At 47.0% G+C, this 12,873-nt stretch overlaps 1 protein-coding gene across 3 annotated transcripts in view; it reads left to right on the forward strand.

The window, feature by feature from the left end:
• Positions 1-2,923: 2,923 nt before the first annotated feature.
• Positions 2,924-12,873, forward strand: part of MGLL (monoglyceride lipase) — a 152,254-nt gene continuing 142,304 nt past the window's right edge. Inside the window, exons 1-2 of one of the 3 annotated variants that reach the window (XM_066247381.1) lie at positions 2,924-3,080; positions 4,367-4,511. In XM_066247381.1, coding sequence (XP_066103478.1) covers positions 4,387-4,511 — 125 coding nt within the window. In that variant the 5' untranslated portion in view covers positions 2,924-3,080; positions 4,367-4,386. Of the gene's footprint in view, positions 3,081-3,139; positions 3,877-4,366; positions 4,512-12,873 lie in introns of those variants that run through there. The other 2 variants (XM_066247380.1, XM_066247382.1) reach the window with 2 other exon arrangements.

The raw sequence follows: 12,873 nt of genomic DNA on the forward strand, positions 1-12,873 counted from the left end.
TCTTAGTGTCTCCCTTCCTCTTCACAGGTATCTCAGCATATTCTATTCTCCTCAAACCTCACAGCATCTCTGGAAGGCCACACAAGAACACCTGTGGAGGGTCAAATGATGCAACTTTTACTTGAATCGCCATCCTGGCTTTTCATCCTGGGCAGTAGGGACAGATCCTGCCCACAGAACTTTTATTGCAGGTCACTATACCTAGAGTAATCTGTATAGAGCAGTGGTTTTCAACCTTTAACACTTGGGTACCATTGAACTAACTAGCCAGAAACAGAAACATGCAATGAATAATATTTTACCTTACTGTGTATAACAGTGCAACATGGTTACAAGCTGGTGCTTGATTTCCCAACTCTACGTTGCATACTGCATAAGTTTGTCCGAATGCTTTTTGTCCATCGTGCATAATAATTTGTAAATGCTCTGCATGGTGCAAAAGGATGTTCAAACAAGCCTACAAGTTCCAAAGGTACCTAAGACAACCTCAATAGTATTTTCATTGATGATACAGGCTGATAAGTGGCAATCACCCTGAGCATAAGCGAATTGGACTAAGATCATGGGGTCTATACTTGTCATGCAACATTAGGATGGTTAACTCCCTCATAGACCAGTCTGGTAGACTGGCATCGGTCTATGGACCAGCAGTTGTAAAACACTAATCTAGAGGAACTGGGACCGAGATAACTATGGATACACAGGCAGGCAGGGATCACTGAAATAAATAGCCAAACTCTCACATCTGCAAGGGCAGAGGGGATGTTCTTTGTACCTATTACTCTAAGTACAACAAAAAGTTATATGTAACTGGATGTTACATATAAAACAAATATAAGGAGATTCTGAAAGTTAGAGGGAAAAGGTAGTCTGGGACCTTGAGATCCAAGAAAAAATGTGGTGGTGAGTTCTCTGGGTTTTTGTTTTGCCTCCTATATTCCAGACTTGGAGCTGAAGAAGCCAGCAACCCAGAAATGCCATGGGGGCAAACCAGACAATACTCAACAAAAGCCTGCTCTCCATCCATAGGATCAGAAGAGGAAAAGCTGAACAAGACAGGAAACTTCCAGATATTAACCTTTCTACACCAAACATCACATGGCCCACACCCACATAGGTTGAATGGGAGACCTAGGCTTTTTCCTCTACCTGGAAGAAATGAAGCAGACCCCTCCTGCCCTGCCCCCCAATTCTAGGCCTGGAGTGGAGAAGGCGGGGTAAAACAGAAGGTTTAAATCAGATCCGGAGTCTTATAACATAACTCAAAAGTGTCCAGGTTCCAACAGAAAATCACACATCTTACCAAGAACCAAAGAGATCTAAAATTGAATTAAAAAAAAAAAAAGACACCAACAGAAAGAACAGAGATTTTATAGCAGCCATGATAAAAAAATTTTTTTTAAAGCTTCAATGAGCAATTATGAACATGCCTGAAACTAAGGAAATCTTAGCAGAGGAATACAAAAGCTAAAGATGACCCAAATGGAAATTTTAGAACTGAAAAATACAATAACTGAATTAAAAGCTCAGTGGAGGGGCTTGACGGCAGAATGGTGGGGACAGAGGAAAGAATCAGTAAAATGGAAGATAGGGCACTAGAAATGACCTAATCTGGGCGAGAGAAAAAATAGGCTGGAAACAAACAAACAAACAAAAACAACGAACAGAGTCTCCAGGATCTATAGGGGCTATAGCTCTAACATTCATACCATTAGAGTCCAGAGGAAGAGAAAAGATGGTGGGGCTGAAAAAGTACTTGAAGAAATAATGGTTGAAAATGTTCTAAACTGCTTCAGAAAGGTTATTGTTTTATTTCTTAATTTGGATTACAGGCTGTAAACCTGGGCCTCCCCACGGACTGTAACATTCAGGAGGACAGCAGTTCCTTTCATCACTGCTGTGGTGTAGTGTTTTGTGAAAGAAGGAAAAATACAAAGGCCTGCTGAGGTCAGTGTGAGCAGGCAACATGTGGCACACTCCTTGGGGACATAGGTAGTGTCACTCCTGAACTGTAGGTGAAGAGATTAAGGCTAACAGGGCAAATGTGAACCCAGGTGATCTGGACTCTAAGTTAAGTGCTCCTTCCTGTACCTCCTCAAGCTACATTGCCAGTTATCCTGGACAGCTTTCAGACCTTCCCCTGCTGGCCTGTGTGGATGCGCCACAGATTTTGTTTGGGTGTTTGGGAGCCTGACTCCCGGGTCGAGGAGAGGGTTGCTGGGGCTGCGTGTGGAGAGAGAAGGCCGGCACCAGTCTGTCTCTACCCTACTTCCTGGGGATTTGTGCACCCCCCAGGGACACAGATATTTGTGTATCTGACTGTGTGTGTGGCTCTGTGTATGTAGGGTGTCTTTTTCTCTGTGTCCACGTTTCTCCCTATGTGTGTCTCTGTCAATGTCATGTGCCTGTCTTTGTGTACTGTGTATGTGCTGTGTGTCTCTCTGCGTGGTGTGTCTGTATGTGTACAGAGTACACGTCTGTATCTGTGGGTAGGTCTGTGTGAATCTGATATCTGCGTGTCCCAGTGCACATTAGTGTGGTTTCTGTGTATGGGTCTGCGTGCATCTACACGTGTGCTATCTGTATACTCATAGTCTGTGTGTGTGGCGTCCGTGTGTCCTCATGTGTGTGGATCTACGTGTGCGTACATGGTGTGTGTGCGCGTGCATGGGTGTGCCGTGTCCTCCCTCCAGTTCCTGAGGCTCCTGAGAGTCCAGCTCCGTTCAGGGCCCGGTGACAGTCCCCCAGCGGCTACCCTGGGGCACGGAAGCCCAGGAGGCTGGGGGGAGGAGCGCGTAGCCCAGTCCACGGGCTGCGCCCCCACTCCTCCCTGCTGGCCAGGCACACGTGGGCCTGGGCGCCGCCTCCCCGCGCCGCCTCCCGCGCCGCCCGCCAGTCTCCCGCGTCCCCACCCACCGCGGGCCGCCCCCACCGCGAGCCAGCCCAGGGATAAAGTGGCGGCTCAGACGCCGCGCCCTGTCGCCACGGAGCCAGTGGCACGCAGCTCCGGCCCGACCCTGGCCCGCGGCAAACTAGGATCCGGGGCGCTCCGGAACGCGACACAGGCGCTCGTGGCCCGGGTAACTGCCTCCCGTCCCCGCCCCAGCCTGCAAGTGCCGTCACCAGGGGTGGGGAGCCGCTTCGGGGTCCCTGGCCCGTTGGGCGTGGGCTCCCACAACCCTTGTACGCGCGCGTGTATGCGCGGCTGTGTGCGCGCGCGTGTCTGTTTATGCGCGTGTGTGCGCGCGCGCCCTCTCTGCTCCCGCGCACCAGCCCCTGAACCAACTTGTCCGCGTCAACCCCATCTTCCCAGCCTCCCGGCCCCGCGCAGGAACCTGGGCGAAGTCGCTAGGTTTCCCCCTGGCATTTTCCAAGTGACAACTGCTGGACTCCATTCTCTGCGCTGTCGGAGACAGGCAGGAAGCAAAGTTTGTCAGGAGCCGTGGGGGTGACTTAACCCCGGTGACCCGCATTCGTGCGTGTGCGAGCTGCCTCAGTGTGCGTGGAGCGTTCCCCGATGTCGCTCGGGCAGTGGGTGTTGGGCTCCCGGCCCCTCCCTCTCTGAACCCCTTCGCGATTTGTTTAGGAAAGTAATGACACTAACTAGTAGTGGAGACTCGCAGGCTCCGGCTCCCCGCCCTGGGAACGGAGGGGAGCGCGGGCGAGCTTGCCGGTGACAGTTGGAGGCAGGCTGTCGGCTCCGCGCCTCTGAAGCTGAAGGCAGGGTCTGGGGAAAGGGCGCGGGTAGGGCTCCGGGCCCGGCTGCCTGCCGCCACACTGTGCCTGCGGCGATGGGGGAACAGCCCTCATCTGCCTGCCCCTGATTCTCCAGCTGTCTGGCTGTGGAATGCAATAACCAGGACACGATGGAAACAGGTTTGTCCACCCAGCGTCTTTGGAATTTCAGGCAGAAAAAATTAATGGGAGGACCGTCACTTCATTATTGTGCCCCCTTGAAACTTACTGGGGAATTTGAAGATGGCTGTGTTTTCTTGCAGCTGGGTCTTTATACCCACATAGCTGACTATAATTTCCACTTGATTACAGTTAAAATAGTCTTTAAGATGAAGTTTCCTGAAATTATTTAAAATAAACACAGATGGGAAGGGGGGGGGAGCTGTAATGAGGCACTTAAAAAATAAAGTGAGCATTTTCTTAAGAAAAAATGGAACTTCAGTGTTGGAGAGATTGCAAGAAATATATGTATTTTTTTAAACCTTTGAAACGGAGTTTCTCTCTTATTTTTTTTACTGCCTTTTAAACAAAATGTTACTGACAAGGCTTTTCTCCCCTGTTTTTCTGTTTGTTTGGGTTTTTTTTTTTTACCATGTTTCTGACTTTGAAATATGTCCTCCTTTCTTCCAAGGACTTGAAGATCCTTTCAGAATGCCAGAGGAAAGTTCTCCCAGGCGGACTCCGCAGAACGTTCCATACCAGGACCTCCCCCATTTGGTCAATGCTGATGGACAGTACCTATTCTGCAGGTACTGGAAACCCACCGGCACTCCCAAGTAAGTCACTCCAGATGTTTGGGTGCCGTCACACCTGTCTCTCTTCTCTCCTCTGTAGCATGTCCTGGGGGCCACCATCTCCGTGATCTACTTCACATGACCCGTTACCCTCAGGCTCAGCCGTGCTAACAAAGCTGAGATTCATTCTTTTATCTTCTTTTATAATTAAGAACCAGAAGTTCTTTTTTTTTATTTTAACAACTAGGATAGGGATTCTACTGTATGTGGAGTTTTCAAAAACTCCACAGACTTTATTTTTTCTGCTGGAGTTGAGTCCCAGTTGTACAGGCATTTCTTAAAAATCAAACCCAACAATTACAGAAAACCACCTAATCAGATAAGAAAATCAAAATTATTTATATTTATATATAGTAACCTTTGTTCTCTTTTCCTGTTTGATTATGAGCTTCAGGAGGTGTCATACGTTAACTAGGAAGAAAGGGGTCTGGGTATTTCCTTCTGATTTCTTTCTTTTTTTTTATTCCTCTTCTGATTTTTTTTTTTTTTTTTCTTTTTACCAGCTCAGTTACTTAGTATATGTTCCATCCAGGACTGTCTTGCTCTCAGAAACAGGCATTGGGACTGCACACAATAAGACAGCTGGTCTCCTGCTGCTCTGCTCTTGTCTGAAACAGGGACAAACCCTGCTGGTGTGTGTTGTGCAGGGAAAGAAATAATTTGTGGTAACCAATTGGCCTAGCGATGAGTGAATAGATTCCGTTTCATGGACATTTTACCTGCTTCTTCCTAGGCCTCTTGTCTCCTAGGGAACATGGTGTGGTGTAATTATGTCTCCCTTTGTGTTTATCAGTAATCACCTAACTCTAACACAACCGTAAAATGTCTCCTGTATGTTCAACAAGGTGTATAATTCAGGTAGCTGCAGACTTAAAAATCAGAGGTGAGGCCTGACCTGCAGTGGTGCCGTGGATAAAGCTGCGACCCGGAATTCTGAGGTCACTGGTTCGACAGCCTGGGCTTGCCAGGTGAAGTCACTTATGAGAAGCAACGATTACAAGTCGATGCTTCCTGCTCCTCCCTGCTCTCGCTCCCTCTCTCTCTCTAAAATCAGTAAATAAAATCTTTAAAAAAAATAAATAAAAAATCAGAGATGAGGACTTTTTAAAGATCTGGCTTAAACTCATAGCTTCAAGGCAGCTATACTAACTGCCTATCAGAATGGGCTGTTGCTAGTTCCTAACTGTTATGGCAGTGTCTCTCTTCAAGGTTTCCCTAGAGGAGAGTGTGTATGCCTGTCCATCTTACGTGTCACATGGGAGATGGAGGGGGGCAGGGTGATCAGGCACTATCTTCATGCTCCATTCTGACTTATCCTCCACTCCACTTTACTGGCTGTAGAATTTCATTTTCTTGAATTAATTTCTAACAGCTTAGTGGTAAATGGTGAGTCATTTTGTTTTAATTGAATTTATTGGGGGTGATACCAGTTAACATAATTATACAGGTTTCAGGTGCCCAATTCTGTAACACATCTCTGTGCACCATATCGTGTGCTCACCTCCCCCCAGGTCCGGTCTTTGTCTCCCCAAGTCCAGTCTTTGTCTGTCACCATGTACCCCCCCTCCGCCCCCTCCCCTCCCCCACATTCACCACACTGTTGTCTATGTCCTTGTATTTTTTTTCTTTTTTTGTCCTTTTTTTTGCTCAGCCCCTCCACCGTCCTCACGTAGCCCCCTCACCAAAAGCTGTCAACCTTCTTTCTCTATGTATGTCTACCTCTATTTTGCTTTTTAGTTCATTAAATTTCACATATGAGTGAGATCATATGGTACTTGTCTTTCTCTGCCTGGCTTATTTCACTTAGCATAATGTTCTCCAGGTCTATCCATGCTGTCACAAAGGTAAGTTTTTCTTCTTTTTTATGGCCAAGTAGTATTCCACTGTGTAAATGTGCCACAGCTTTTTTATCTACTCATCTACTGATGGGCACTTGGGCTGCTTCCAAATCTTGGCTATTGTAAATAATGCTGCCGTGAACATAGGGGTGCGTATATTTTTTCTAATTAGTGTTTTGGGTTTCTTCAGATAAATTCTCAGAAGTGGAATTGCTGGGTCATAAGGCAGTTCCATTTTTAATTTTTTTGAGGAAACTCCATACTGTTTTCCACAGTGGCTGCACTAATTTGCATTTCCACCAACACTGTAGGAGGGTTCCCTTTTCTCCACACCCTCGCCAACAGTTATTGTTTCTTGATTTATTGATGATAGCCATTTGGACAGGTATGAGGTGATACCATTATTATGGTTTTCATTTGTATTTCACTGATGATTAGTGGTGTTGAGCATCTTTTCATATGTATATTAACTATTTGTATGTTCTCTTGACAAAAATGTCTATTCAGGTCCTTTGCCCATTTTTTAAATTGGGTTGTTTGCTTTGTTGGTGTTGAGTTTTATAAGTTCTTTATAAATTCTGGATATTAATCCCTTATCAGATGTATCAGCAAATATGTTCTCCTATTCAGTAAAGTTGTCTTTTTGAGTTATTTTTCAATATACAAAGAGAGGACAGAGAATTGAAAGTAGAAGTTTTTCATATCCGAGTCTCAGATGCTGGGGCCTTTCTTGGTTGAAGTGAAAAGTTGTCCTAGTTCAATGTCAGTGGAAGAAAGAGGGCCTGTAGCCCTCGAATGGGGGCAGGGTGGTGAGTGAGCGGGTCTGAAAGGCCGGGGGTGAGTGGTTTGCACAGGCTTCAGGCTGGGGCTGCGTTGTGGGGAGCTCTCAGCCGCTTTCCTTTCCTTCCTGTTAGAGACAGCAACCCAGTAGTTTAAACAGAGCCGTCACTTAGAAGTTTGTGTTTGCATTGTGGTGGATATGGATGGGCATATAGAATCCGGCGGACGGTGGAGACAGTTGGGCCTCGGGCTTTGGAAGAGAAATGTGACTGGGGCGGTAGGGTCATAGCCAAGATCACAGAGGCAGCACCTCCCACCCGGGTGGCCTGGCCCCGGTTGTCTAGCCTACCCGGAGCCCACTCCCTTAGGGGCTCTGCCTCTACCCCTTGGAGATGATGCAGATCAGTCAATTCCCTTTTGAGGTTGGGGAGGTTGGGGTCCTCCTCTGTCGGAGATGTTTAAAATATTTATATTTTCTAACCAGCCCAGACCAGTGAGAAAGTCCTGGAGGCTCCCTCTGGGGACGGATGTTGACCCTGTGCTTGCTGCATCTTGGGGAGGGCGAAGGGGTACTGGAGGGGGGATCCTGGTATCTGGTGTGGCAGGGAGGCAGTGGGGGCCTCGCCTCAGGGCAGAGGTTTATAACAACCGTTATGAAGCATGTCCGTAGCTTAATAACCGAGAGCAGCTGCTGGGTTCCAGCTGCTGGGTCCGTTGCCCTCCTGCACGGTCTGGGATATTTCTGCTGTCACATTTCAACATTGCAGCCTGCTGCTCTTAGGAATGGGGAGAAGAGCACAGCTCGCCTCTGGCTATAGCCTGTCTCTCCAGGAGCTCTCCTCCAGCCCCCCCCCCCCCCCCCCCCCCCCCCCCCCCGTTCAGCTCAGAGACTTCCATACTTGACAATGCATGGGAGAAAAGCAGGCAAACATCACCTTCTCTCTGCTTGTCCACTCTGCTCCTTTAAAAAAAAAAAAAAGAAGAGTGTTTCTCATAGAGAACCTTGGGACTTCAGAAACCACCCCAGGGGCTGTCTCACCCAGAAGGGGTCTGTACCTGCTTCCCTTAATTGGCACTGGTTTGCGTTGGTTTTCTGGTCAGCAAGTTGCCTCTAGCTCCTGCCCAGTGTACCTGCTAGAACATTCTGCCCTCAGAGCACTTACTGGGCTCCAAGACCAGCCCCACAGTTGGCTCAGAGCAACACTGGGTTGCAAGCGTCAGCCATAGCTGGGAAACCCGCTTAACTTGTTTACGGAAATAAATTATGTCTTTAGAAATGCCGGCATCCTCATATCAGATCCTGAGAAAGAAGCAAGTGTTTCTTGGGGTAGTTATTACAATGTATGTCCAAGCACTATGCTGTTTTAAATATAGCAGGATAGGATTTAGTCCTTATGAACCAGAGATTTTAAACCTATACCTGGCAATATCAAGGCAAATTTATGCTCAGCTAGTAGTATTTATTTATGGCAATAACAAATATTACACTTAAAAGTATAGCAGAATTATCTCATATTAATTCAGTATCAAGTATGATCTGAGGACTAGACTCTATACAGATGCTTTATTTTATGTTTATAATAACATGTGAGACAAATATTAGCATTATTATTCCCATTTTGCAGATGAGAAACAGAACCCCAAGATGATTTAGCCAGCGCTCGCTGGGTTCGCTCCAAATATCTTTGGCTCCGAGTCAGTTGTTCTTCTTAATTGTTTCATAAATAGTACGTTCTTGGTAAATTCTTACATTTTTTTGTTAATAAAGAGTAATAGAATAATTAATTCTCCCTAATCATTTGCCCATAATATATTAAAAGTAGAAAGAGACTGCATTCTAAAACAAAAAAAAAATCTTACAATACCCTGGGGAACTGGCTACCTTATAGAGTTCGTCAGTACTTTGGAATTTTGAAATACTGGTTCTTCAGATTTCACTGATGTTACTGACAGAGTTATGGAGACTTGTCTGTGTGGGGGTTGAGTTGCTTTATGGGCTCTTATGCCCTTGAGTCATATTTAGCACCTTTGGATTCAGTCCACCTAGTGGCTGTTTTAAATATAGTTCCTTTAGAGCAGTGGTCCCCAACCTTTTTTGGGCCACGGACCGGTTTAATGTCAGAAAATATTTTCACAGACCGGCCTTTAGGGTGGAACGGATAAATATATCACGTCACCGAGACAACCGTCAAGAGTGAGTCTTAGACGGATGGATGTAACAGAGGGAATCTGGTCTTTTTTAAAAAATAAAACATTGTTCAGACTTAAATATAAATAAAATGGAAATAATGTAAGTTATTTATTCTTTCTCTGCAGACCGGTACCAAATGGCCCACAGACCAGTACCAGTCCGCGGCCCAGGGGTTGGGGACCACTGCTTTAGAGGACAACTTGAACTCCTTAGCCATTTTCAGGACAGTGAAGGTGCTTCTGCCCCAAATAGTGAATGACTGACTGCATGAGATGGTTGGGGGATGCTGCTGTTGTTCTGAAACAATGTTCAGTTTGATAACTTGGTTCTCCAAAAGTCCTCCTTTGATTCTGCCTGGGCAGGACAGCTGGAGGGCACACTGTAATCATGCCTGTACAGCTGTACTTCAGCACTCTTGGCTCTAGGCGTGGACCAGATCACGTTTACCTGTTCATCAGTGAGGCCTGGCGTTATGTAGAAGTATGTTGAATCCATACGTTGGTGTTCTTCATCTTTCCTTCAAACTGATACCTCTCATGTCATGTGCACTTTGTATCTGGGTCGCACTTCAACTCTCAAGAGCGGATACGCTTTCCTTTCTGTAGCTTCTGTTTGTGGGAACAACTGGTGTCCTGCGGGAAGTATTTCATTCAACATGCAGTTGTTCCTCCACTTCTGGATGTTCTAACGCAAACCCCTAGGGAGGTGAGCCTTCCCACCCTTCCTGGAGAATCACAAGTGACTCATCTTTGAAAGTTCCATTTAGCATTTTGTTCCGAGTTCCCATACATTTCTGGACATCTTCCGGAACATAAGTCTTAGGCTTTGCTGGCTTTGTCTTCTTTTCCTATTCTGCCTCCACCTTTAGTGACCTGGCTTTTCTCTCTGGTGAATCTGCAGCCACACCCTCACCTGGGATGCCTCTTCTTAACTCCCAAGCTCCACCCCTCTGGCCTGCCCCTTTCCTCTTGGTGACACGGAGTTGGGGCTGGGAGCAGAGCACAAGGCAGGGGATGGACTGTGCCAGGAGTACTGTGGCATCAGTTCTTGTGGCCATTGCCGGTGGCTCTAGAATCAGTTAATCCCAGGGTCCCTGCTCTCACTGCTTCTCTCCTCGTTCCTTATCTCCCCCACCGCCCAAACTGGGGGTCAGCTGTTGTCCCCTACCTCTGCCCTGCCCTTTGCCTGGGTCACTCTGGTCCCTTTCTCCACGAAGCCTTCCCATTGTGTGTCTGGAGTTTGGGGCAATGATCTCTTAGGACACTTCCTCCTACCTATGCAAATTTACCTGGAGAAGCAATTCCCCGAAGGTGGAGTATATTTAAATACTAAAAAAAATTCTCCCTTCCTGCCACCCTCATAACGTCCTCCTCATATCAGCCACCAACTACTTGGGTGTGGCACCTGTGGCTCCAGAAGATACAGGCCCCTCCCAGCCAACGGGACCCAGACCACAGAGATGCAGATCCTCACCACCTGGCTGGACATAATTTCTCCCCACAGCCTTCTGGAAATTTTGTTTTCTTAGATCAGACGAGTGTTTCCCCATTCTCCCCGCCCTCTTAGGCTATCTAAGAAGGTTGTAAGTCTGTTAGGTGGCATCTTCCTTTACCTTTGGTTGTTTCATCCCCAGGGTCCACCAGATTGCATTTCTTATTTGTCCCTAAGAAAAGCCATTTTGAACTCCATTCTGTTGGTCTTCATGGGTGTGAGGACAGCTGTTTTCCCCAAGCCCAGTCTCTTGGCCCTTCCACTTGCCTGAGAGGAGCTAGGATGGTTTGGGGGGTCCCCAGAGCATCTTAACCAGACTGGCTCCCAGGGCTCGCCTCTGCCAGTGCCCTAGCTCTCCCCACTGAGCTGCAGTCACCCTCCCATTCAATAAGCTGGTTCAGTGAGCACTTCTTTACAGAAATCTCCACGTTCCAGGCATTGTGCCTGCCACCAGGATGGAGAGAAGGTGTCAGAGACCACTTTGTTTGACAAGGGGTGGAAGAGGAGACGAGCACATAGACAGTTAGCATACAATGGGACAAGTACCTAGAGATAGGACCACTGCTTAGCCAGGCGAGAGCTTTTGTGCAAATTAGAAAAGGGAGCCCCTCTGGGTAGATACAACCCCTCCGGTGTGTGGCTCGGTGGGCAGTGTTGGCCTGATTTCAGCTCCTGCTCACCCTTTCAGCCAGTGCCCTTGAACAGTATTCTGCATGTGAGAAGGGCACGGCAGAGCAGGGAGCTGGGGTGAAAAAGCAGGAGCTCCAGCAGCAGGGCATCGGTGGGCATAAAACACTGGCAGAAACTGAATGAAGATGGAGAGATGGGAGGGAGCCAGGAATGAGCGATTCCTGCAGACCAAGCGACAGGCTTGGACTTGACCCTCGGGGGGTTAGGGAGAGAACGGACAGGCTTTAAGCCAAGAAGTGAGTGGTGCAGTCACACTTGTTACTCGGAGAGTCAGTTGGTTGGAGGTGTTTGCATTAATCCAGGGCACAGCGGAAGAGGGCTGAATCCCAGCATGGCGGTGGCACTGCGGGGTAGAGCGAACGGGGACGTGCACATGGATTTCACAGTGATGGTGGGCACGAGAGGGAGGGAAGGAAAGCTCTCAGGTGTCTTCCTGGGTGAGGCGTGCACGGGGCACATGAGCTTCCCCGTCCCAGCACACACCTTTAGAGTATCCTCTGCTTGAAGATGCCAGGGCTGCTCTCTGCCAGTGAGTTGGGATGGGGCCACGCAGTGCTGTGGGACTCTTGATTGGAGCAGGCCTGCAATACACCAGCAGGAGACATAGAGGAGACGGAATATGGCCAAGCGACTGAATTACGTTTCAGACGTCACCAATAAAATAATAATGGAAAGGACAAGTTCATTTTAGTGAAGGGGAGAAAGGAATCCTATCTTTATAATGTCTCCCCACAATGAGGAGTCAAAAATTTAGTGCCTTTGACTTATAAGCATTATTTCATGTAATTTACACTTGAACGCTGAGAAAATGGACCTTACCGTGCATCTTATGGTGATGTTACATTATTTATAATCAGATTACTGCCTTTCAGTAATGCCTCAAATTTTTTTTTTTTTTTGGCCTATTTTAAGAATTTCTAAAAGTTTCTTTCTCTTATATGAAGCTGTTTTTTCTCCCTCTGATGCTCCCGCCTTTGTTGTGGTGTAATGAACTGCCTTATTTTTAAATAGGGCATCTCTTCTGGGCTGCTTTTTAAAGATTCTTTGAATAGCAAAGATCTTTTGATGGCAATAGGAAAGGCCGGCTGCTATTCTTGCAGTTGATTTTTCCAACAGCTTCGTTAAGGGATAATTTCTTCCAGTTGCTATAAGAATGTTCTGCAAATACAAATCTGGCTTTGTTTTGCAGTGGAGTCTAAGAAAAAAAAAAAGCAAAATAAGCTGCTTCCTGAATAGCATCCATTGTCCACCATTGTCTATTTATCGGCACCTTTTAGGTTTGGATCTTAAACCCAGATGCACTTTGTCCGTGAATGCAAACCAAACTATTGATTATTGTATAATTGGAGGAAAC

This window comes from Saccopteryx bilineata, chromosome 11, assembly GCF_036850765.1.
Source record: "Saccopteryx bilineata isolate mSacBil1 chromosome 11, mSacBil1_pri_phased_curated, whole genome shotgun sequence".
NCBI lineage: Eukaryota > Metazoa > Chordata > Mammalia > Chiroptera > Emballonuridae > Saccopteryx > Saccopteryx bilineata.